The sequence below is a fragment of the Sebastes umbrosus genome, chromosome 16 (assembly GCF_015220745.1).
Source record: "Sebastes umbrosus isolate fSebUmb1 chromosome 16, fSebUmb1.pri, whole genome shotgun sequence".
NCBI classification, from domain to species: Eukaryota; Metazoa; Chordata; class Actinopteri; order Perciformes; family Sebastidae; genus Sebastes; species Sebastes umbrosus.
In genome coordinates, this window is record NC_051284.1 from 14971306 (window position 1) to 14997430 (window position 26125).

Sequence of the window (26125 nt, forward strand, 5' to 3'; positions counted from 1 at the left end):
TTTATATATATATACATATATTTATATCTCTATTATTGTTTTTATATATTTATATATATATTTATATCTCTATTATTGTTTTTATATATCTATATATATTTATATCTCTATTATTTTATATATATACATATATTTATATCTCTATTATTGTTTATATATATATATTTATATCTCTATTATTGTTTATATATATATATATATATCTCTATTATTGTTTTTATATATTTATATATATATTTATATCTCTATTATTGTTTTTATATATCTATATATATATTTATATCTCTATTATTTTATATATATATATACATATATTTATATCTCTATTATTGTTTATATATATATATATATTTATATCTCTATTATTGTTTATATATATATATATATATATTATTGTTTTTATATATTTATATATATATTTATATCTCTATTATTGTTTTTATATATTTATATATATATATATATTTATATATATATTTATATCTCTATTATTGTTTTTATCTATTTATATATATATATATATATTATCTCTATTATTGTTTATATATATATTTATATCTATATATTTATATTATTGTATTTATAATTTTTGTATACCTTTACCTCTCCTGTGTTTCACTCTGTTTGCTGATGTTGCTGCTTTGACACCTGAATTTCCCTCTGGGGATTAATAAAGGTTCATCTAAACTTAACTTAACGTTATGTCATACTACATCACAACAATTAATTCTAGAATGTGTTTAGTTATTAGTTAACGTTATGTCATACTACATCACAACAATTAATTCTAAAATGTGTTTAGTTATTAGTTAACGTTATGTCATACATCACAACAATTCATTCTAGAATGTGTTTTGTTATTAGTTATACATCACAACAATTCATTCTAGAATGTAACGTCATGATTTACTCTAAACTGTGTCCGCTGACGACAAAACTATTTTATTTTAGGTGTTTTTGAAATGAACACATTAAATATAAAAATGATTTACGTATTGATAGTGAATATGGCATTGGTAATATTTTCAGTATCTATTTTTTCCCCCATCTGATTAGTCTAGTGAGCCTCTATGTATGTAAAGGGTAACAGCACCCCTTTGTGGTAGTTACAGGCTACCTAAAGTCAGACAATCTCATAGACAAGTGGCTCCCAATATGCACAGATTCAAAAGCTGTTTTGGAAAGTATACAGTCAACAAAAGCTGTAAGGCAAGATCTAATCATTGAACTGTACTATAGCTTGCTAAGATTGCATAGAGGGGGTATAGATATATTATTCTGTTGGGTTCCAGCACATGAGGGGGTGAAAGGGAATGAGTTTGCAGATACACTAGCAAAAAGTTCACTGCAAAAGGAAATAACAGTACCAGTTTTACTTAGGAAAGGAGAAGAAAACACGGTGATTAAAAGGAAAGGAGTGGAGATATGGCAGAAAAGATGGGAGGAGGACCAGAAAGGAAGGGGATATTTCAGAATACAAAAGTCGGTCACAACAAAGAAATATAAAGAAAGGAACAGAAGGGAGGAATTCATCATAACAAGACTCAGACTGGATCACACAGGTCTTAATGGCACTTTGGCTTTAATGGGGAAAAGGAACAGTGACAAGTGTGGGGATTGTGGTGTTGAAGAAAATGTGCAGCATATCCTAATTCATTGTAAAAAGTATGAGGCTGAAAGACAAAGACTACAGGACCAAGTCAGAGAGGAGGGACGGGATTGGGATTTGATGGAGATACTGGGAGCAGAGGGTGAGGGGGTTGAAGGCACCAGGAAGGCAATATTAATGTTCTATTAATGTTCTATTAATGTTATTATTAATGTTCTTAAGAGACACAGGATATGTAAAGTAATATGTAAAATTACATGATGTTACACACTCTTGTACAGTAGGTGGCTGTATGCACCTGAAAGTTGGTTGGGATCCGCCAGAAACTGAGAGAAGAAGAAGAAGAAGTGGCTCCTAACCCAAGCCCTTTTCTATCATTGACTAAACATATTCTATGGATATTTCATATTATATTCAATGCATAACAATAACAGAATAGAACAACTTATGATCTGTACAATTAACCCAAACAGTGAACGCAATACCTGCAAGTTTGTGGAAAAACGAGTGATTTGGTTGAAATTTGAGCAGTTTATTTGAATATTGCATCAAATATGAGTTCATGTTGTTGTTTTTAGGAACTTTTAATACAATTATCTGTCTGTATTATGTATTTCTCTGAATTTTTGACATCATATTAAACCTGCAGTAGGCAGAATGTTTATGCTATTATAATATTGATTAATATTTGATCAGCGCTGCCTAGTTTGACTGTTTGATCAGAGTTTGAGAATGATTGACAGCTGCTCAGAGACGGCAGGCTCCAGCTCTGATTGGTTGTTTTCCTCCTGTCTGTGAAATCTTGCAGATTTTGTTAGGAGCACCGGAGGACCGGAAGACACAGAGGCACATGAATTTTTTTCAGATTACCTGTCTCATGCACTACTGCAGCGGTTCTCAACCTTCTGTATCCTGAGGCCCACTTCTGATTGTGAAAAACATTTCTGAGGACCACCTTCCCAAATAAATTACAAACTGGGCTCCAACAACATTTTTTTCCATTTCAAAAACCACAACCAACTTTGTGTCACTGCATCCAAGACATATATGTCTGTAAAGGGGAGACTCGTGGGTACCCATTGAACCCATTTTATATCTTGAGGTCAGAGGTCAAGAGACCCGTCTGAAAATGGCCATGAAAGTTTTTCCTCGCCAAAATTCAGTGTATATTTGGAGCGTTATTTAGCCTCCTTCCCGACAAGATGGCAAGACACGGTTGGGACCAATGGATTCTTTAGGTTTGTTAGTTTCCTATGATACCGGTAGCTTTAAAACTGAGCCTGCTACAACCTCTGAAAGACAGAATAGCTGCCATCGGATTTTTAAGAGGTTAATGTAACCATTTGGCGGGTCCTCCATGGCCCACTAGGTGGTCCTCTGAGGCCCACCAGTGGGCCCCGGCCCAGGGGTTGAGAATAGCTGCACTACCGTTTTATAAAAACAACTTTTTAAAATCATATTTTTCTACCCACTGCAGCTTTAAGGATTTTATCTGTTGCATGCAAATTTTCAGTATTCTTATTTAGTAAATATTATTCAGATATAATATTATTCAAAACAAATCCGTACAAATATATTCTGCAGTTTTATTGTAACACCTGTGCCTGTCCCTCTATGGACATATGAAGTTTGTTGCTCTTGAGGCCACGCCCAACTCAGTGACGTCACGGTGGACACTTGTCCATCAGCGCGTTTCAAGGGCAAAATTAGAGAGAGGGGTGCTAAATGAGGAAGAATCAAGTACTGCAGGCTACATTAACTAAATGACGGTACCGCCCTCTGTTTAATACATCACATGATAACGATGGAAGCTGTTTTTCAGAATAAAAGAGCAGAGAAGCGGTACCGTGTGTCAGCGTGCTTCCAGCTAGTGAAGACCACCGTGTTGTGAACTAGCGCTTTTTAACGGGGCACCTTTAATCTTCATCATGGCGGACAACAGCATCAACAACCTGACATCTCTGGCCCGGGCTCTGTCTCAGCCTAAACTGGACCTGAAAGAAGTGAACGATATTAGTTCTCTGAGAAATCTCCAGCTGCATCCATGTCGAAGGAGACAGCTGTCGAGCTGCAGCTCGTTTGAGACGGTTGAACCGGCGGCGGCGGCGGCGGCGGCCACTTCACCGACGTCCGCCCTCGAGGCTCGAGTCCTGGTCATCAACACCGGAGGAACCATCGGGATGACACTTCATGATAACGGTATCTATTTATCTATGTCCTTATACATCCAAAGGGTGGAGCAGCTACAGTGTGACAGCTCTGCTAGCACAGGAGTTAGCACCTGCTATCATGTTATCATGTTACAGCTAGCATGCGCACATGGAGTCAACGTGACAACAACATGCATTCTAAAATAGTCCTGCAAACAGCTTCATTACACAGCCCAAGCTATAGCTATAGTGCTAAAGGACACTATAAAATATGATAAGTTAAGATAGAACTTTATTAATCCTGAAGGAAATTCTTGTGCCAGAGATTGCTAATAAATATAACAACATTACAAATTCAAGTGTATACAATTTAAAAAGTACTATTTCTAGCACCAGTGCCTAATAGAATAACAGTTAAGTAAGATACATTTAGTAAAATGAGTAAATAAGATAAGTAAAATAAAAAAGGCAAAGTAAGATAAAAAAAAAATACAGACGTGGAAAAACACTTTTCAAATTGTTCTTAACAGTTTTAAAATACATGTTAAGGCTGATTATCAGACCAAATTATTGGTCAAATAATGATAGAAAGCATGACTTTTTAATTCTACAAAGTGGCTCTCTGGTGAATATAAAAGGAAAAATAAAAATAATATAAGATAGAACTTTATTAATCCAAAGGAAATTCTTGTGCCAGAGATTGCTCAAAAATATAACAAAATTACAACAAGTTCAAGTGTATAAAATACAAGAGTATAAAATAAAAAAGTACTATTTCTAGCGCCAGTGCCTAATAGAATAACAATTAAGTAAGATACATTAAGTTAAAATGAGTTAATAAGATAAGTAAAATAAAAAAGGTAAAGTAAGCTAACAAACAGAAAAATAAGTAATATTGCACATGTTGGACATTAATATTGCACATGAGAATATAAAAAGAAGTATTGCACGTTCTATTGATATTATATTTGTACTCAGTGTCTGGTGTTTTCAGCTACAGGTGTACATATGAGCAAAACTGTCTCTACACTGGCTCCCTGTCTCTCAGAGAATTGATTTCAAAATACTCCTGCTGGTTTACAAAGCACTAAATGGTTTAGGGCTAAAATACATTTCTGATCTTCTGCTATGTTATGAACCATCCAGACCTCTCAGGTCATCTGGATCAGGTCTGCTTAGTGTCCCCAGAGTCAGAACTAAACATGAAGAAGATCAGCGTTCAGTTTTTATGCACCAAATATCTGGAACAAGCTCCCAGAAACCTGCAGGACCAACTCCAACTCTGAGTTTTTTTAAATCAAAGCTTAAAACTTTCATGTTTGCTGAAATGTGCTATACAAATAAAGCTGCCTTGCCCTGCCTTGCCCTGCCTTGCCCTGCCTTGCCCTGCCTTGCCTTGCCTTGACTCCTGAGTCTAAATGTAAAATGGACCATTATTTAGGTGATGAACTAGACCAGTAATAAACTCTTATCTACACTGGCAGCCAACTAAAATTAATTAAAAGTTTCTCTTAGGGAGGTAATGCTAAAGACACCTTTTGTACAAGCTGCCCCCTGATGGTGTAGCTGGAGTGAAGTCACATATTTCTCTCAATGAATAACTAGATGTTGACATGAGGCAACATCTGGAGCATGTAGTGAGGCTACTGCATCCAAAGGTCCTGTCAGCTTCAGGGTCAAGTTAGAGCAAGACCACCCCTCCATCAACGTTTCACTTCCTTATTTACTTTGTATTAATTACCATATAGCCTAAAGGTGTTTGTTGTTGTGAAAATGTTATATAATAGAATTGTATTGTTATAGATGGATGGATAGATAGATAGATGCACTTTATTGATCCCAAATTGGGAAATTATTGTGTTACAGCAGCAGGTTATCCAAGCAATGTACAGGTCAACGCACAGAATACTGGAATACGCTATAAATATACCCTTACTACTACAACTTGCATACAAAAAATCTAAATTAGAAACATTAGCAAGTGTGCAAAAACAAACTAGACATTAGCAAAGTGTGCAAGATACAGTGTTTTGTTCTTCAATAAAAAAAAAAGAAAGGAAATTGAGGTAGTAAATGTGCAAATGTAGCTGTGCAAAATTGAACATGTGCAAGATTATTACAGGACTAAAAAAGAATGGAGTCTGGTTGAGATTGTAGGCTTGTCTTTAAATCTGATTTAAATGGCCTGGATATGAAGCACACTAACAGATTATGCTTAAATGTGGATTGTAGGTTCATAAGCCGACATGTACAGTATATGCACCAAAATGCATACTACTCATGGTGTCCTCACATTTATGTTTAAAGACCCTAGAATCATACATTTCTAGCCATTCAATCTGCTAGCTCAGAGTGAAATATATTGACAACTGCTTCTCACTGAATTTTGAAATGACTCTCCCAAACCAAGGCCATGTCCCAGTAACTGAAACATGGGTTGAGTCTACTTTGGATCATCAATACGTGTTCACTTTGTGTGCCATTTGAGTCTGAGACTGTGGGCGTCCCCTCAGACCAAACTTCGGAGAAAGTTGATCCCTTCCCCTTATGCTCATGTGGCTGTCAGCCGCCACGTGTCTCTCATTTAAATTGTAATGAAGATGCTGGCTTTCATTCAACTCTTCTACAGCAGCAGTAGTGCAATGTATTAGCAGTTCTTCACTTTAGACATGTGCCTAGTTCAATGGCCTAAAAACGATTAACTTAAGAATCATAACTTAGGGGTAATTTTCAGCCCCTGCAACAATGACATTTCTCACATTTACCACTAGGGTTCAGTATGAGACTGGTGTTTGGTGTTGAGCTGATTGTAAAGCCCTTATACTATTCTCCTAAACTGTTACTGATAAACATTAGAGCAAGCTATGACATATTACAATAACCCCCTTTTTTTTTCTATCCCTGTCCCCCACAGTGCTCGCCCCACAAGCCAATTCTTTTGTTCAGAGCTTGCGTAAGTTGCCCATCCTACACGATGAGTTGTACGCCCAGCAGACCTGCCTCTATGACTACTATGGATCTGAGAACAGCCTGGTCCTGCCGTAAGTGCACCCAGAATTACTCCCTGCTCAGTCAGCACGTAGCTATATAACTTTATTCAGAAAAATGACAATAATCTATGTTCTGCTTAGGGATGCACGGATACCGAATTGCATATCAGGCCGATACTGACTCAAATAGATGGATCGGATATCAGTGACAATGGGGCCGATTTATTAAAATGTTATGTTTGTATACTATAAACATTACATACTGGAATTTTAACTCCTGTTCACATTTTGACCAATTTGTTGCTGCGTTAAAATTATAATTCCTTTTAATTTTGAAGATTTTTGTTTTGCCAAGTTGCTGGTGTACAATTTATTATTTTGATAATAAATAATAATTCAGTAAATGTTAAATTTAAGCCTGATGTTGCCTTACACATAAGAGAATGATCCCAGTCACTTCCACACAGTGAGCCATACAGCTTATTAATTAAACACTGGTATCGGATCGGTACTCGGTATTGGCCAATACCAATAGCCCGGGTATCAATATCGGGACTGAAAACGTTGGATCGGTGCATCCCTAGTTCTGCTCCTCACACTACTATGCTCTTGTCTACAGAGAGTAAGGATTCATGTTCTGATTGTATGTGTAATATCTTCTACTTTAAGACATTTTATGTTTATATACAGTATATTATGGGCGTCTTTCAGATGCTAAAAAACCTTACAATAAAGTCAGAGTCACAAACACATACAATGCTTCTTATTAACCAGTTTCACAGCCATTTGGTTTTATTTTTTGTCATTTGCAAGCTTTATTTGATATTCGAATTAAAGTGTAATTATCTGGTACCTTGAAGATTATCATGCAAGGTCAGTGGTGATCACAGAGGCAGCAAGTATTGTTGGCTTTACGTATGTAAATCCGTGTACAGTAACAACAGAGGTAATTATCAAATGCAAATTCAAAATGTTTATCACTTATATTGAACTTAAAAGATTGTCATGCACTTTATTTTCCATATACTTCCATCACAATTAATTTCACTACCTGCCATCTTCTTTTTCATATGACAGCGGACTAATTTGCCTAATCTTCTAAGGTCTTTAGACTGCTATAGAAACCCAGACAACAATGGGCTGAAGGAACCTTTTAGTTCCTTGAAAAGTAGTCCCGCGACTAAAATGACCAGGCACTTCTCAGTGGAAACCCGGAAAAATGTTACACTTCATCTACTATAGAGTTATTGCCCTGGAGAGCTAAACCAGGCCGAAATCATGTTGTTTCTACAGTATGTGAAGAGAATGAAATGTGTACTGTAGGTTAAATCATGTTGGAGTTGATAAACACTGCACCTTGTAATCATGACTATTAGTTTATACCCAAGAGTACAGTTTGTATTATTGTCTGTGATGTAGTTTATATCAGAAAAAGCAGAGACTGAATGGAAACGACTTGCTGTCCTCAACGGTTTTAATGACGCTAAACTGCTTTTGTTGCTTTAACAGGAAGCCAACGCCCCATTCTGACCGTCTATTTCACGGGTGCTGTAGCGCTGGTTACATTGTGTGTGCCTGCGCTGTGTCTTGAGAGTGGTTTGATGTCTCTGCGGAGACCAAATGTTTGGGTGTGCTTGCCTGACGGGTAATGCATGCCGACGTGGCCTTAAATACCAGGAAGGACACAGGTGCACGGAGCTGTGTGTCGCCTGAAGTATTTTTGTGTCTCTCTTTACTCACACACTTAAAGCTAATGTCACCTCTGTCACCAACAAGCCAGCTGCCTTAATGTGTGGCAGAGGAGCAGCCCAGCTGAGATAAACTAATCTTTCCTCAAAGTTTTGTTTGAGAAGCAAGGCTAATCTACTCTATTGCTGTTTGTTTAATCCACGTTATCTTGACGTCTGGTGCATGTGCTGTGGAGCAGTGAGAGCAGCGCCCCCAGCCGATCAACGGCCTCTTAATTGTCTTAATTGTCAGCGATAGTGGCGGCGCCTTTTACCCGAAACTTACCCTCACTCACTCATTTCCATACCGCCTTCATGTCGACTGTGAAAACTGTGTGAACGGCAGTGGGATGTATGGTAAAGATCTGTTTGGAAGGCTTATCAAAATGATTTTGGAGGACTGTTCACACCTTCAGCAAATAGAGCATGATCTCCTTTTTCATATTTGCTCATTCTTGAGTTGGCTAAATGTTAATAATGTCAACGGATGTAGGCTCATATGCAAGTCTAATACTGTAAGCAGTACCAGCCCATGTTGAAGGAGGGAATTAGTTTATTGATTTATTGAAAAGCTTTATGTTGAGAGGCAACGCCACAAGGCTGTTTGCCCCCCCCCCCCCCCACCTCCAACCCTGTTCCTCCACCTCTCGAGTCCCCAGTCATGCATATACACACACAGACATTCATTATTCTTAAGCTATGGGGCATCTTAGCACAACTATGCTAATAATATGTACACCTTAGGGTACACTGCCAGATAGATGAATAATTGGTGATTTAAATAGTATTTTTCTTGTGGCTTCAAGATTATGAAAAACATATGTTGTAGGGTCGTGTGTGGACTTGAGGCTAATTAGAGGAGTGTCTGTAAGACCCCTGGTTGGGTGAACCGTCCCCCTGCTGTTCCATTCAGCTCCTATCTTCATGTTATAAGGCTGCCCTATGGTAATGTGTGTGTGCGTGGGGGGGAGGTGGGTGTCCCACCCTGTTTCTTTAAAAGGGAGATTAAAAAGAAAATCTTTCCATGGCTCTTTAGCCGGTCACGCCGCTTTATACGTATTGTCGCAGGTGAGGCCGTGGGACGCCCGAGTTAAACTCCACTTAGAGGCGACATCGATATGTATACATGAAAGGCTCCCTCCCTTGTAATAAGAAGGAAAAAGAAACACGGACTTTCGCCCTAACCTGATGACACAAATAACCCTGAAGATATATCAAATCAGCCACCTGACATCCCTCAGCCCGGCCTGTGTTTACAATACACAGTGGTAAAGCTCCACACAACATTACCAGTGGAAAGCAAAAAATGGCAAATTTTAAAAGTGCTTTCTCTCTTTAACCGTATGCCAACCGTGCCCCTCCCTTTTTACACTTCCAAAACTCTCTCTCTCTGTGTGTCTGAAACAGGTTTTGGCACCCTGCTGCTGAGACAGAAGGCCCGGCTAAATAGACTTTGTCTCGCTTCATAAAGTCAGCTTGGTTTTTCAGCATTCTTCCTATCCTTCTTTAAACTCACTTCTTAAAATTTAACCAGAACTTGATCCGACTTTGTTAAACGAGCATGTTGAAGACAAATAATCATTTGTCACAGTGGAGATAACAATCATTTGTTTAACCTTGTGTCCTTTTATGTGGTTTTTGGAGTGAACGTCGACTAAAATGACTGATTTATTTTGGGTTGTTTGTCCTATTTTGTTTGTGTATAGATGATAATTAAATTTGTGTATATAACGACAGAGACTCCTATATAATGAACTGCTCTCTCTTCCAGGCTGAGTGAAGATAATAAGAGGATAATCTACAATATTGTAGAGTACAGTCCTTTGCTGGACTCCTCCAATATGACCACAGATGACTGGGGTCGATTTGGAAAGGACATTGAGGTACTTTCTGCTGGAACCATTTCTAAATAAACAACTTATAATTTATGCTTTTTAAAAGCTAGGCATCAATTAAGCCTATAAGATTCATAGAGCTCATAAAATACAGCATATAAAATGATAGAGAAAAAAAAGCATTGTATTTATGCTGCCATCTAAAATGATCCGCATTATGTTTTTCTTGTCTAGAAAAACTACGAAAACTACGATGGTTTTGTGATCCTCCATGGCACAGACACCATGGCTTACACTGCCTCTGCCCTGTCCTTCATGTGTGAACATTTGGGCAAACCAATCATTCTCACCGGATCACAGGTAAGAGCTGCTGTCCTCAAGGGTCTAACACAAAAAAAAAAAAAAAATGTGTCTGCAGCATTTTAAATAATTTCTGCCCTCCTTAAGACGAGAAACTTTATCTCTGCTCAGGTGCCGATCTATGAGATGAGGAATGACGGCAGAGACAACCTGCTGGGGGCGCTGCTGATTGCTGGCCAGTTTGTCATTCCTGAGGTGAGGAGAACAAAAAAAAAAGGAGATGGCACATAAATGCTCCTCACCTACTCAATATTAGATTATTAGAATCATTTAATTTGGCAGCCTCAAAGAGGGAAAATTAAGAATTTCTGTATTTGTGAATGTAAGAGAGAAAATGAATATGAGACTCTAGATGTGACTTTCTTTTGCGGGAATTCAAAAGGTAACAAAAGCTCTGCTAAACGACTTGTCTGATGACAATGCTTTCTAACGTCGGTGTTTCGCAATACTGAACAACAAATACCAGAACAAGAACAACACTGAAAAGAGTTATCTGTGTCCATCTACCTACCACCAAAGTGCAGTAAAACACTGTTTTGTCCACAAACTCAGTTCACTGTCATAGAGGAGAAAAGCAACCAGAAAATATGCTGAAGCTGGAATCAGAGGATTTTGTCTTTTTTTTTTTTTTTTTTTTTAACAACTCAAACTGTTTAATCGATTATCAAAACAGTTGACAACTAATCAATTAATGTTGCAGCTCTAAATGAGTTTTGATAAAACAGTTCCATCTTTAGATGCTCTCAGGTTTTCATGTATATGTTAAAGGGATTTTGTCCTTGTAGAAGAGCGAATGTTGTGCCTTAAATACATCTTTGTTTCTATTCAGGTGTGCTTGTATTTCTACAACAAACTCTACAGAGGGAACCGTGTGACCAAGGTGGATGCTGGGAGTTTCAATGCGTTCTCCTCTCCTAACTTGCCTCCTCTGGTCGTTTGTGAAGTGGACATTACAAGTAAGCCGTTGATGTAATGGGTCTGTCGTCATGTGGAAAATAAATGCTACTTTTCTTCACTTTTAATCTGTTTTTTTTCTCTCCATCTGTTCCTTTAGTCAACTGGGACACAGTGTGGAGGGCAAACACCACAGCAAAGTTTCACGTGAGCACTGAGCTGAACAGGAATGTGGGCCTGCTCCGGCTCTTCCCAGGAATCACTTCTGCTACTGTGAGTCGCTCAGCTGAACTCAACCGGACCAGAGATGTTTACTCTGTCTCGGTCACAGCTGTTGCCTTTGGTCTTTGGTTGATGTGACACACAGCAGAATCATTTTTTCCTCATTGGGGAATCATTCAGCAGCTCATAGTTTGATGTATTTGTTCTTGCACAGACTTGACTGATCTGTCTAGACTGTTTGTGGTACGCACAGACAAAAGAATCACATTATAGATCACTCATTACCTGCTTTAAAAATATAACACTAAAATTCACTTTATCTCAAGAGTATAATCTGATTTCTTTTAATTATTTATGGATAATTACACAAAGATTATATTTAGTCAACTGATGAAAGGAGTAAATTAGAAATGTTAACAGCGTGGTGCAAAGTTTTCCTTCTCCATGTAATTAAAGATATGTTCTTCAAAAGTAACCGACTGCTCAAAACTGCTGTTTTGTCTAACTGCAATAAAATATAGCTAACTTTAATTTAATTGCGCTATTACCCGTCTTCCGTTACCTTCCCCGGTCATGTAAACTGCCATCAAAGCTCAGCCCAGAGAAAGATGAGAAGGAGTTATGGGCCATGACCAATCACCCTGTAAAGAGGGAGGACTGGCGTAGATACTGTAACGTTTAGCTGCACCTCCCCCCTGCAGAGGCTGCTGGGAGAGCAACTTTACTGTCTCAATCTGCTCCCACTGCCCAGCTCGGCTATCAAGACTTCCTTACGGCCTTTAACTGCCTTTTACGAGGCGCTGTTTTGATTATGCACCAGGCTCTCGTCGTATGAGAGCTTCATTGGTAATCTGCGTCAAAACATTTCTAGTCAAACTGCTTACCACGTCAAAAAAAATCCTGACCGAACCTGGCACTTTTAATGTCACCTTCTTCTTATGTTTTATGGTGACTGCTTTGCCAAGTGACTTTATGCTTGCTAACACCTTCAGATTAATTGCCCTCCTTCCTGCCATTTCAGTCATCTGCCATTCTAGTCAGACGCCATGGCTAATGATGTGGTATAGGGCCTCCCGGTGCCAGCCAACCAGTGACTGAGATACTGGTTGCATAGAAGGCACCAGATGGGCTTTTAGGAGAGTGGATGGTCTCATGCATCGGAGTGAAAGGGGCTGCAGGAAAAATAACATGGAATACTAATTCCTCAATTTGATTCTACACAGCTGAGAAGCCAGTTCAGTTGGCCGTAAATCTTGGGGAGTTTATAATGTGAATGCTTTGTATGTCTGCGTCCAGGTGAAGGCTTTCCTGCAGCCGCCCATGGAGGGTGTGGTACTGGAGACCTACGGCAGTGGAAATGCCCCCGATAACCGTCCTGACCTGCTGAATGAGCTGAAGAAGGCCACCGACTCCGGTGTCATCATCATCAACTGCACCCAGTGTCTGAGGGGGACCGTGTCTGCATCTTATAACACCGGCAAGGCATGTTATGACACCTACCACTCAATCCTGCCCCATTTTTACCAAATGGAGAGACTGTCCAGTTGAGAGAATAAATCACGTCTTATATATATATATATATATATATATATATACCTATGACTTCTCAGGTGTTGATGGATGCAGGGCTGATAGCTGGTGGTGACATGACTCCAGAGGCTGCCTTGTCAAAGCTGTCCTACGTACTGGCCAAGAAAGACATAACTCTGGATGCCAAGAAAAAGGTTGGTGTCTACTTTCAAAAGTAGCATCGCTTTTAACACTTAAACTCTGTACAGAGAGCTTGTAGATTAACAGGATCTCCACATATAACATAATAATAATAATAATAATAATCAGGAAAACAAGTGAAGCTCCGGTGTGTGTTATTCTGTCCAGATGATGGCTCAGAACCTGCGAGGTGAGATGACCTCTGACTTGGCAGGAGCCAAGTTGTGTCTGAGCGACAGCCGCTTCATCCAGGTCATCGCCAAGTCTCTAAGCGTCAGCTGCAAGGCGGTGAGCGCGCCACCTATACAGAGACGTACATAGTGTGACTACCTATCACTTCACCAAACAAACTGCTATTATGCATGCAATGTTGAACCCAACATCTCAAAACGTGAAGTTAATTAATTTTTACCCATTCAGACGAGAAGTAGTTTTCTGATTAAAGTCTGTGTTGTCGACAGGAGCTGGAAGCCATCCGTGATGCCCTGACTCCCCCTCTGGCGTGTGCTGCTGCGAAGATCGGAGACATAGAGGCCTTCGATGCCCTAAAGGAAATGGTACACTACGATCTCAGTTACACACGTAGAGTTGATAATCACTACCTGTTTTTGACTGTTTGTCAAGCACGTAATAACCCTTTAATAACCCTACTCACACCATGGGGTTATCAACGGCCCGAACCTCATAATGACTAAATTTCACTCTATAGCCCTAACCCCTACTTCTATCAAATATAATTAAAACACATTGAACTTTTAAATAAACCAAATGATATTTTTACCATAATAAAATTAGTGCTAACACGATGAAACTAAGGCCTATATTTCAAATAAAAGAAAATAGATAGAATCTTCTGACTGAAATAAATAAAATAATACAAATAAATAATGTGCCTCTTTTAGTAAAAGTGCAAACAGAGCTTTGAGCAGCCCCTTTTCACATTTCTCTTCATTTTTTTCTACTTTCTCTCCTAGAGAGAGATGTTAGTGCCATTCTCATGCACATGTATAGGTGCTGTTGTTCTCTCTAGCAAACACACAGTAAGCAATTGAAGCTATCACTGTATTAAATGGATTAGCTATCAACCTTCCTAGGCTATGACACTCTAAACACAGTTTAGCACTCCACTTTTAAGCCAGCAGAGCAGCATTTTACCAGTATTATCTCGATCTGTTTGTTTTGTAGGGTTAACGCACCAAGGTGAACCTTTTTTTCCAGGGTCACTACTATCCCGTATTAGAGGGGTATGGGAAACAACACACAGCCTAACAAAACATGAGGCTGGACTGGTAAGGCAGGCCTAGAGTCGCCCGAGCGGTCACGTGTGCATGTTTGTATGTGGCTCGACTTGTATGCAGTCACTGCTTGGATCAGCCTACAGTTTCTATGGACAAATCTAAACTGTAAATGTGCTACTAAATGTGCTATATTCATTTCCCCACAGCAATCTGCTTGTGATGAACTTTGGCCATTTCTTTTTTCACTTTGAGTTTCATTCATCCTCCTACTCCTCATTTATTTGTTTGTTGCCTTTACATGTGCTGCTGAACAGTAATAAAGAAATAGAGCTGCAACTATTAATCGATTAGTTGTCAACCATTAAATTAATCGCCAACTAATTTGATAATCGATTAATGGGTTTGAGTAATTTTTTTAAGGAAAAAAAAGTCTAATTTCTCTGATTCCAGCTTCTTAAATGTGAATATTTCCTGGTTTCTTTACTCCTCTATGACAGTAAACTGAATATCTTTGAGTTGTGGACAAAACAAGACATTTGAGAATGTCATCTTGGGCTTTAGGAAACACAGATCCACATTTTTCTGACATTATAGACCAAACAACTAATCAATTAATCAAGAAAATAAGCGACAGATTAATCAACAATAAAATTAATCGTTAGTTGCAGCCCTATAAAGAAGGTTACAGAAATGTATTAAAGGATAAGGCTGGCGATATTTTATGATTTTGTTATTGTCAACACATCCTATAAAACAACAAAAACCAACAATCTCTCGATACATTCCGACTTTCCTACTCTGTCTGTGGCTCTCAGCCTCATTCATTGTAAACTACAGCACCAGTGTTCATTGTAATGAAGGGAACATGACACCCAGTGCCACTGTGTGCTTTATTGATGTGTTTTTAATAGTTTGTGGACAATTAAGCTCTAAGGCACGAAGGAAAACGCTATATCATGCTTTGGCCTCACAGATCATAATTATTAATAGGATCAATTAATTGTTGGCTTTCCATATTATTTCAGATTTGTTGACAATAAGGATAAATCTAGACGATCACCAGCCCTATCCTTTAACCACAAGTACACTGATGTGTTCATGTTTGTCTTTGGCACAGGGCAGTAACTTCTGTCTGGGTGACTACGATGGACGTACACCCCTACATATTGCCGCCTGTGAGGGCCACCTCAAACTGGTGGAGTACCTACTGAATAACGGAGCTACAGTCTATGCTAAAGATCGCTACGGGGACACACCCCTAAGCAACGCCGTGCGCTTCAGGTAAAACTCATTCTAAAGAATAAGGGCTGATGTGTTAGTTTTTATCCGTCTGTTAGAGTAATAATGCCATTTATGAAGTTGCAAACGCAACATTTACAATCCCCCTTTGGCCATTAGCAAACATGGAGTATTTCCTGAAAATATGTTGTTAATAGCTGCTGTAGAGGAGACTTCATTAAATGAGCTGCTGCAAGGTAGAGAACGTGGCTCTGCTTAAATGACAGGAAGGGAGCCGCGGCTGTCAGAAGGGGTTTGAGACCAGGGGAGCAACTCGTAATGGAGTTTAGAGGCCAGGCAACAATTATAAACTAATTAGCCTAATTGTAATCTGACAGTTTAGACGCTGTTTATTTTTACCAAAGCTGGTTTTTTTTTTTTTTTTTTGTCATTCATTGACATTCCTGTGTAAAAGTCTATCAGGGAGAAGCCACGCTTAATGTTTCAGATTTAGTGCTAAGTTGAGCCTCAGGGTGAAAACGTTTGTATTTGTCGAAGCCGTGCCAAAAGGCTGTTGTCCTATTTTAACGGTTGGCACTGCAAGTATAGACTTGTTTCCTTTTGTGATGATAGAGGGATGCATTAGAGCAGCTAGCACCTGTCGTTACGCTTCCGATGCTACACACACACACCTCTGCTTGCTTTGCCCTTCCTAAAATGTCTTTTCATGAAATGACACTAAGTAATAGAACCGGAGTTTTTAGTTTTTGTCGCCATGTCCGACGCGCTTTAAATGTCACTGACATTTCACAGTGCACCACAGCCCGATGCCCATATAAGGAGTGGCAGAATGCATGGAGAAAGAAGGGTTTGAGAACAAACATGGGGAGTGTCCTCTGAACCAGTCCGACCAACCTGCTCCCAGTTTCACAGATGAGATGATACTGGCTTCTTTAACTCTACAGGAAGTCGTTTAAATCATTCTATTAATATTTCCCTTGGCTGTGTGTGCCTCTACATACCTCTAAACAATTAAGCATCAATTTGAACTCTATTACATTGCATGCTCAGCTCTTATTTATAAACTCAGCTCAGAGCTTAACATGTTTAGGCCTTTTTCTGATTTACTGAAAAGTTCCTGTCACTACAAGTGTCACTGCAGATGACTACTGCGTGGGTGGTTGATTGCAGGGGATAAGGAACTTGTTCTTACATGCCAAACTAAAACCACACTGACTCATTGAAAGTCAAACGGCATTAAATTAAAATATTCTATCTAAGTTATCTTTCTTAGCAGGATTTATGAGGTGATCATTTCAGTATCAGCTGAATGATATGCTATTATACAGTATATCACATATACAGTAATAAGTATATGGCTTTATTGCATTCTCTCTAACTAACTTAGGCACAAGGAGGTGGTGAAGCTGCTGAGAAAGACCGGAGCCCACTTCTCCAGAGACGGGCTGGATGAGGCGGGAACTGAACTGTGCAGGTGAGACGTACAACAACCGTGTCTTCAGACAACATGTACAGTCACAACTTGCTCGTTTGCTCAGCCCATCATCACGGTGACCCATCCTACATAGCTGACACAGGTTCAACCAGTCGCCCCGCTGTTACACAAACTGTAGGAATGCTCCCCGGCAGCATAGCTCCAGATCTGTTCTGCATCTGTGCCGGCAAATGTACGACACACCGGCTGGCCCCTGTTGTTATTTATCTACCTGAGACACCCGACAGGTTTTTGTCGAGATGGTTCCAATTCACAGTTTCAGAAACACGCCTTTTGTAAGGTACAATGAACTTTTGTCGCTATTGAGATAAAATGACAAACAACAAATCGAGTCAAGAGGTCCATCGTTATCGATTTATTCCCGTGATGTTGTCCCTGTATGTCTCTTGCTGACCCCGTTTGGAGAAGTCTCTTTACACAACAACTTGTCCTTCACCCGGTGGCTATTTGATTGTTTGATTTCGGGAAACGCTGTAATAACCCTGTCATGTCCTCCTGTGTTGCAGCCTGGCAGCCAGCGGTGACCTGGAGGGCCTGGAGATCTGGAGCCTTGCCGGAGCTGATCTGAATAAACCCGGCTACGACGGACAGACAGCGCTTCGAGTGGTGTGTTCTCTCGGCACATGCACTCCACTTTTAATAACACAGTTCATAAAGTGAAACTCCATCCTATTCATTCTTTTTCTTCACCTGTCATAGGCCCAAGCTGTTGGCAAAAAGGATGTGGTGGCCTTTTTAGTCCAACTCTTGAGCAAAAAACCCAAGGTAACCCTACAGGATTTCCATTCTAGCATCTCTATTTCTGTTAGCAGCTTTAACTTCATTTGCATGCCAGCATAGCGCTCAGACTGGTATAATTCTCTATCTATAATTACATGTTTGTTTTGTTTAATTTCAGACAGTATTTGGTGAATTTAATGAGTATGATGAATATGATGATGATGATGAGGTAAATAAGATGTGAACATGTGTGTCCCAGTTTGTGTATTTCCCATATTGAGCATGAGATCCTCTTTCGCATGCTTGCTTTAGCTCCCCTTTTTTCTTTGTTGTGCATGCCCTTGTGTCTATTCGCAATCCTTCCATCCATTTTATACACCGCTTGTGTATCCCAGCATGCATTGTTACAAGACACCCCTGTATAGGTCACAGTCTATCACGGGACTAAAACACACATGTATACACAACAAACACATTCACACCTACAGGCAGTTGAGAGCTGCCAGTTCACCTGGCACCAGACAGTGGGAGAACATCAAACTCCGTACAGGAAGGGCTCAGTTGTCCCTGCTAGCGTTCAAAACAAGGGTTTTCTGGCTTGCGACAGTGCTAATCACCAAGTGTCCATGAGGCCCTTGTGCATATTATGATTTAAAGGGGAACTGTGCCCATTTTCAAAATTCATACATGTTATTCCTGTGGTTTAAGACGGTCCAAAAATATTAGTTGACATGAACTACTCTCTCCCAAATCCAAAAACTAGAGTGCTGAAATTCAAATTTGTGATGTCATAGGGTATAAAGTGTGGAGCTGCTCCATATACAATGAATAAAGAAAGATGTTATAGATGACACTGAGAGCACCCAGGGGAATGCCCTGAGTATATGGGAACATTTTCTGTTTCACAACGGAGAACACTACAATAAAATAAAGCTCATTTGGGTGTAAAAAAGAAAACAAACATTCTGTGGGTCCATAAAATCAGCCTCCCATTCATTGTCTATGGAGCAGCTCCAGACTTTATACTAGGGCTGTCAAAGTTAACGCGATAACGCATTAACGCAGATTCGTTTTAACACCCCTAATTTATTTAACACATTAACGCAACTTGCGGTTTTCAGGTTGTAGCGGGCTCAGTTTTAGAGCTAGAGTGAAGATACAGGCATCGTATGAAAATAGCTTGTTGAGAAGGAGGCTAAATAACGCTCTAAATGTGCGATACATTTTGGCGAGCAAAAACTGGCATGGCCATTTTCAAAGGGATCCCTTGACTTCTGACCTCAAGATATGTGAATAAAAATGGGTTCTACTGGTACCCATGAGTCTCCCCTTTACAGACATGCCCACTTTATGATAATCACATGCAGTTTGGGGCAAGTCATAGTCAAGTCAGCACACTGACACACTGACAGCTGTTGTTGCCTGTTGGGCTTCAGTTTGCCATGTTATGATTTGAGTATATTTATTATGCTAAATGCAGTACCTGTGAGGGTTTCTGGACAATATTTGTCATTGTTTTGTGTTGTTAATTGATTTACAATATATATATATATATATATATATATATATATGTATATATATACATTTGCATAAAGAAAGTATATTTGCCCACTCCCATGTTGACAAGAGTATTAGATACTTGACAGATCTCCCTTTTAAAGTTCATTTTGAACAGATAAAAAATGTGCGCTTAATTTGAGATTAATCACGATTAAATATTTTAATCGATTGACAGCCCTGCTTTATACCCTATGACATCACAAGTTTGACACTTACTTCTCTTGTTTCTGGCTTTGAGAGAGAGTAGCTCATGTTCACAAATATTGATTGAACTTTCCGAGGCCATGGAAACAACATATTGGAATTCTTAATTTAGGTGGTGTTCCCCTTTAAATAACATACACGATACGCAGTAAGTAAGGGATAATGTACAGCGAGCCGGTCATTGTTTTGAAAGAAACCCCTGTACATTATCCCGCTTATTACACGGCTACTTAATTAAGAAATCAACAATTTGACAGAAAAACGGTCTGCCAGAGTCCGACATCAGAACTGAGCCCATAGCAACGGTCTGCTTTACATAGCAACGGTCTGCTATAAAGAAATAACAGACCATAGAACGCAGTGATTGACCAATCAGAATCGAGTATTCAACAAAGCCGTGTAATAAAATGCATTAAAAGAGATTTCAAAAGATTGAACAAAAGAGAGAAATTGGTTATTGAAAAATACATTTCTAAATAAAAAAGTGATTAATCAATTAGTTTGTTGACTGAAAATGAAACAGAAACCATTTTAATCCCTTTTCTAAAAGCAAAAATGTCAAACATTTACAGGTTCCAGTTTCTAAAACGTGAGTATTTCCTGGTTTTACTCTGTTTTATAAACAAAAGTAAATCAATTTCTGGGAAATTATTACTGGACTTTTTCTCTATTTTATGATGATTAATCGATTAATCTTTTAGTCTACAAATCCATTAAACGATCAACAGATTAATTGATAATTAAAGTAATTGTTAGTTACGACCCTGGTTTTGAGAAGCAACCATGACCTTTTTAAAGTAAAGCATGCCTCAAACCTCTCTGTTGTTCATCAAAACCACATCAGGTAAACTCTGATCACCTTTAATGCCTGTCCACCCTGTGAATGCCAAACCTGTTTTACACCAGGCTGACCAGTGTGTGTCTTTGTGTGTGTCTTTGTGCTTGTGTGTGCACACTAGTAGTCAGGAGCCACCTCTCACCTCCCCAGTGCTTCCTGTTAATCCTGTCTCTCTTTTTGTCTCAGAGCGGAGTGATCGAGTTCACCGCCACCCCGACAGGACTGTGAGCTGACGCTACCTCAACCGACAGGAACCGTCCTCTGTTTGCATCCACTTCCTCCCAAGCCGTCCTCGACACGCCATCCGAAAAACCATCCTGTTGAATTTCAGAGTTGCTGCCACGATGAATCCTTAGATTTGCTTCCTTTTTTAAAGCCGTCGCTGCTTACACTGATTATACCCATTAATAGCACAACATTGTGTAACCAGTACACTACATGTATGTTTTGATTGTTGCACAGTAGTATATGTATGTGAATGTCCAATCAGGGATTAAACATGGGGAGAGCTGAAACCTCCCATTAGTCCATCAACAGGATTGTGGTTAAATCATTATTATTATACGCACTTAAAGAGTTAAAGAACTTTGCTGTACCATTACTTTATAAAGTAACATAGCAATATATTCAGGATATCTGAACCTACAGGGTACAGTCACAGATTGTATTTTTATGCATATTTTTTTACAGTGAGATGCTGGAAAAGTGCCATGTAAACTAATGAAGACCAGGTTGTCTTTTTATTATCTGGAATGTTATTCAACGTGTAACACTTGTCCACCGGCCCCAAAGCAGAGATTTTCATTTCCTGTTGCTCAAACAGGTACTACAAAAACCTTTTCAGACTCATCCAGCCTGTTTCTTGCACTGATTACCAAGCTGGAAGTGTCGCATATCTCTCTTTGAAATGGAAAAAGGGGGAAATCTGACTATTGTGTGAGCCTGCACTTTCTGTGCTCTCCAATGAATGTCTTCTTATATTATTTGCGTCCACGATGACAAAAAAAATGACGTTGTGTGCTTCCTTATCTTTGTAAACGGTGTTAAAACATCGCTACTCTTGTTTGGTTTTAAAAAGTGAATTAAATCAATCTAGGTCAGTTTATTTTGCACTGTGATGTTAACATCTGTAAAAGAATCGTCTGTGATTAATGTGTGCAAACTAATTTAAATGACTTGAATTTGTTCCTGCCGTTACCAATGTGGTTATCGTCACAATGCTGTATTCAAAAAGGATGTTTGTGAAAGTGATTTGGTGGTATTCATTCTGTGAAAAAAAAAAAAACAGAAATAAATCTCTTGTTTCAAAGCAGTGTGTCCTGTGATTGCTACTGTGTTGCACCAAATGTTGAAACTCATATGAAACTGTGCATATACCGCTCCTGGCTGAGGCAATCTCCAATTTGACATGGTTTTCTGTATGAATTAGCGCACGTCTAACCAATTGTTGGAGGTCATTTCTCTTAGTGCGCACAGTCCCTTTGTGTTCTCTAAAGAAATGTGTCTTGAATAATAATTGGATTCATTGTGACTGCAGTTAGGCCTTTAGGAGAAATACTACATCAAACCCAACGTGGAGCTTTCTGTGTGAGCTCCTACTGTGAAATAAATCAACCAGATATGAGACATGAATCTTAAAAGATGACATTAAAAATATGCCATATGTGCATGTGACCTCTCAGGCTTCAGTGGCTGGTATTTGCTATCTCTGTCTCGAGGGCGGCTGCCCCGTCGAGCTCCTCGCTGGTGGAACCCAGCTCAGCCGGTCGGACCAGCATGGGCCTCATTCCTGTCTGAATGAGAGGCTTGTATGAACCTAGCCCCAAAACACTATATAAAGAGCTGCAAACGCTGCAGTCACTCAGTTCTGGGCTGGGATGACACCAAGGAAACACCACCGCGAGGACACAGCTCACCTTCTACAGGTAAGCACCCTTTACACACAGCTTGTTTGTGTAGATTTCTTCTGTAACATGTAGGGTCTGAAAATCTGCCATCAACGGATCATTTCAGAAAACTAATTCTAGCTGCTGTTGTTTTTTCTTTTCTTTCACTAGTGGAGTCAACAGTTTGAAGGAAAGACTTTTCCCTGAAGAAGCGTGTGGTCCCTCTGATTAAGTGGTTCTCAACAGTTCAACAGTTCTTTGAGAAAATTGTGAAATGTTTAGGACCACTTGACCAGTCAGACAAATGCTGCCAGCCTGGGAAAAAAATGCTGCTTTTGAATGGATCTTTTAAAAACAAAAGGAAACCGTCTCTCAAGGCCTGACTTTAAAATGATTTTAGAACAACTGTGATTTCCTCTGTTTCCTTAATGTGTCTCTCTGTCTTCTACTCTCATTGTGCCCCCTTGTGTTACAATGCCAACTGCAGTCCAGGAGCTGTGGGGGGCTGTAAAAATCATCAGGCTTCGGTAATTTCATTCTGCTGGCACACATACAACATTTTTAACAGCTCTGCTGTTGCAGTAACACCCGTCTTTTCTGCTGCTTTACTGTTGCCGCTATTCAAAGGTACTGATTAAAACAAGTCAATAAAGAATCATTTGTCTCTGTTGAGTCCGTGTGGGATGATGATGATGGGACGAGAGTTTGCAGGGACGGTCGCTGTCCAAAGTACTGAAACTTGCTACAAAATCACTGCATCTGCTGACATTTTACATCTAATTTTCCAAACTAGAGAAAAATTGTCTATGTTTTGGTCAATGTACACAGATATTAATACGTGGGCAGTGGTGGAAGAAGAATTCAGATCATTTACTTAAGTAAAATGACTAATACCACAATGTGAGAATACTTCCATATAAGTTTTGCATTAAGTAAAAAAAATGTATGTATTATTGACTTAAAATATCAAAAGTAAAAGTACGCATGCAGAAAATGATCTCTGTCAGTGTTTAACTATTATATATATGGTGTTTTTGGAGTAATGTTACTGCTGCATTAATGCTGCTGTAGATGTTTAAGATTGTGATCATTTTAACTACTTTATATACAGTTGGCAAGTTTAATCTCGCTGTCCTGTGAGAACCACGTATATCTACAGAGTCAACTATTCATGAGTTCAAGTAAAAACAGCTTTGTTTTTCAATGCATTTTCCAGCTGATCCAACAGGATTTTTAGATTGTTTATTTAGATTAAGAGATAGGAGAATTTTCTCAACCCATAAAGGAACAATTACTCCTTCAGTTTATCCCAAACATTCAAATTCAAAATCACCAAATCTGGAGATACAGGGTTTTCACTGGACAGAAAGAAAAATTGTAATCTGAAAGTAACTAGTTAGTTACCATCAGAAAAATGTAATGGAGTAGAAGTATAAAGTTATATAAAATGGAAATACTCAAGTAAAGTATTCTACAAGTATAGGCCTCAAATTTGTACTTAAATACGTGGGCCTACTTGAGTAAATGTACTTAGGCTACGCTCCAAATCGCATACTTTTTCTTTTCACCTATAGTACATACTGTAGCTCCTTACAAGGTACGTACTCTTGCATGCAGTATGCATACAATTCATAGTATTTTGTCATAACATTGCGCCTTGACCTTTGACCTTTACATCTGCTGCGCAGAGGATTGGGGGTCAGAATAGACAGAAAAGTATGCATGCTGGCTTACATACTGGATGTAGTAGGACATCTTGGTATTTTTGGCATACTGCATTAGACATACTTTGTATTGAGACATACCAACTGTGCGTTCTTATACCCATACTACCATAATCTTTAGTATGCCAGGAAAATATTTAGTATGGCCCAATACATAGTATGTCAAATGCAGTATGACAAAAATACCAGGATGTCCTACTACATCCGGTCGCATTTTGCAGTATGCAAGCCAGCATGCTTTTCTGACTATTCTGACCCACAATCCTCTGCGCAGCGAGATGAGCAAGAGGGTCAAAGGTCGAGGCGCAATGTTTTGACAAAGTAGTATGTCCCAGTTGTATGCATACTGCATGCAACAGTACGTATACTTTGTAAGGAACTGTTGCATGCAATATGCATACAAACTGCATGCAACAGTGCGTATACTTTGTAAGGCACTGTTGCATGCAGTATGCATACAAACTGCATGCAACAGTGCGTATACTTTGTAAGGGCAGCTGCAGTATGTAGGCTACTAAAAGTAAGAAGCAAAGTATGCAATTTGGAACGTAGCCTAAATCTTTTCCTGGCATGCTAAATAGTATATAGTAGTATGGGAACTGGAACATACAGTTAGTGCCTGGACATGGGTCACCTATTTCTGCTTTTAACCAGATTTATGACACATTTCCTTGACTTTTGTTCTCCGTTACACTGTTTAAACTCTGTATTAGTCCACATTTGAACACAGCTAGACTGTGAATGCCTTAATTACATTCTAAACACACGTTTGCATTCAGAATCTTTTATTTTAGTTTGGTGGGAAAACCAGATAAAGACTCAAAATCTGACACAAGAAAATCCGGATGCCTTTTTTTTCCCAAGGTATATAGGCTACTTTCTACTGCATAAATCATTCATGAAAGCAGTGAGCACCGATTATTCCCCCTCTCCTTTTTAGACAGCCCCCTTCTCCTTCTCCCTTTCATCTCCTCCGTGCGCCAAGAACTATCAATATTTGCTAAACGCTTCTCACAAAGAAGGAGAAGCTGCAGACGGAGGGTCTCACGGGCAGGAGGATAAGAGGACATAGGAGAGGAGGAGAGGCATTAATGAGATGCCCAGAGCCATCCCCCTGTGCGTGCGTGTGCGAGGGCAGCAGATGTAGCAGCACACACACTCCCAGGGGATCCCGTCCCCGGAATTTCATCAGCAGCCGAGGGAGACCCACCCAGACCCACCCAGACCTCCCCACTGGGGGACGGACGTGGTAAATCATCTTTACTATGGATTGTAATTATCGGTCTGCTGACAACCCCCAGCCTCCCCCCGCCCCCTCTCAAAAAGTGTGTGTGTGTGTGTGTGAGTGGATTGCAAGGTGTTTTTGGGATCAAAAATAATTTATTCATCCTTAGAATATTTATTATTTACCCCCCTCTGCTGGGCTGTCAAACCATCATTGTTGCATGAGTCTAAGTCTTGATTATTTTAATCATCTCGGACCTGCTGGAAAATAAAAAAAACTTGTAAAAGCCCCCCAAACTTTTTATTTTTCTGTCCCACTGAGCTGAAACTTTGAAACATTGAATTACATGAATTAAAGTTGAACTAAAACTGTTTTGACAGCCATCTGAACCAATAGGCTAAACATCAAAAATGTCAAATGATTAAAGGGATAATCCACCCTAAATACAATTCCCCTTTAGCTATTCTACTGTTTTTATTTTTTAACTCCACCAATTTAC

The 26125-nt window shown here is 39.2% G+C and overlaps 1 protein-coding gene and 1 long non-coding RNA gene across 8 annotated transcripts; both read left to right on the top strand.

The window, feature by feature from the left end:
- Nucleotides 1–3312: 3312 nt before the first annotated feature.
- On the top strand, nt 3313–22100 carry aspg (asparaginase homolog (S. cerevisiae)). Of its 7 annotated transcripts, XM_037746911.1 has the most exons (19): nt 3314–3808; nt 6674–6800; nt 8259–8294; nt 10248–10359; nt 10546–10671; nt 10783–10866; nt 11501–11627; nt 11726–11838; nt 13084–13269; nt 13398–13511; nt 13666–13785; nt 13959–14054; nt 15853–16016; nt 17362–17448; nt 17976–18075; nt 18169–18234; nt 18368–18418; nt 20526–20542; nt 20978–22100. In XM_037746911.1, exons 1-19 carry the CDS (start codon nt 3538–3540, stop codon nt 20985–20987), a joined length of 2007 nt encoding a protein of 668 aa, XP_037602839.1. In that variant the 5' UTR covers nt 3314–3537; the 3' UTR covers nt 20988–22100. The 7 variants fall into 7 exon arrangements, with proteins under 7 accessions (XP_037602844.1, XP_037602839.1, XP_037602838.1 ...); XM_037746910.1 differs by lacking the exon at nt 20526–20542; XM_037746908.1 differs by lacking the exon at nt 20526–20542 and having other exon boundaries at nt 18368–18417; nt 20974–22100.
- A 569-nt stretch (nt 22101–22669) lies between these two features.
- On the top strand, nt 22670–23674 carry LOC119474723. The gene is made up of 2 exons (XR_005203629.1): nt 22670–22716; nt 22849–23674. It is a non-coding gene; the product is annotated as an uncharacterized LOC119474723 (long non-coding RNA).
- The last annotated feature ends 2451 nt before the right edge of the window (nt 23675–26125 follow it).

Excerpts from the sequence above, each read along its gene's own strand:
- aspg (XM_037746908.1), top strand. The coding sequence starts at position 3,538 with ATGGCGGACAACAGCATCAACAACCTGACATCTCTGGCCCGGGCTCTG. Across the intron at positions 10,360-10,545 it reads GATTTGGAAAGGACATTGAG|AAAAACTACGAAAACTACGA; the intron begins GTACTTTCTGCT and ends TTTCTTGTCTAG. Across the intron at positions 16,017-17,361 it reads AGCAACGCCGTGCGCTTCAG|GCACAAGGAGGTGGTGAAGC; the intron begins GTAAAACTCATT and ends TAACTAACTTAG.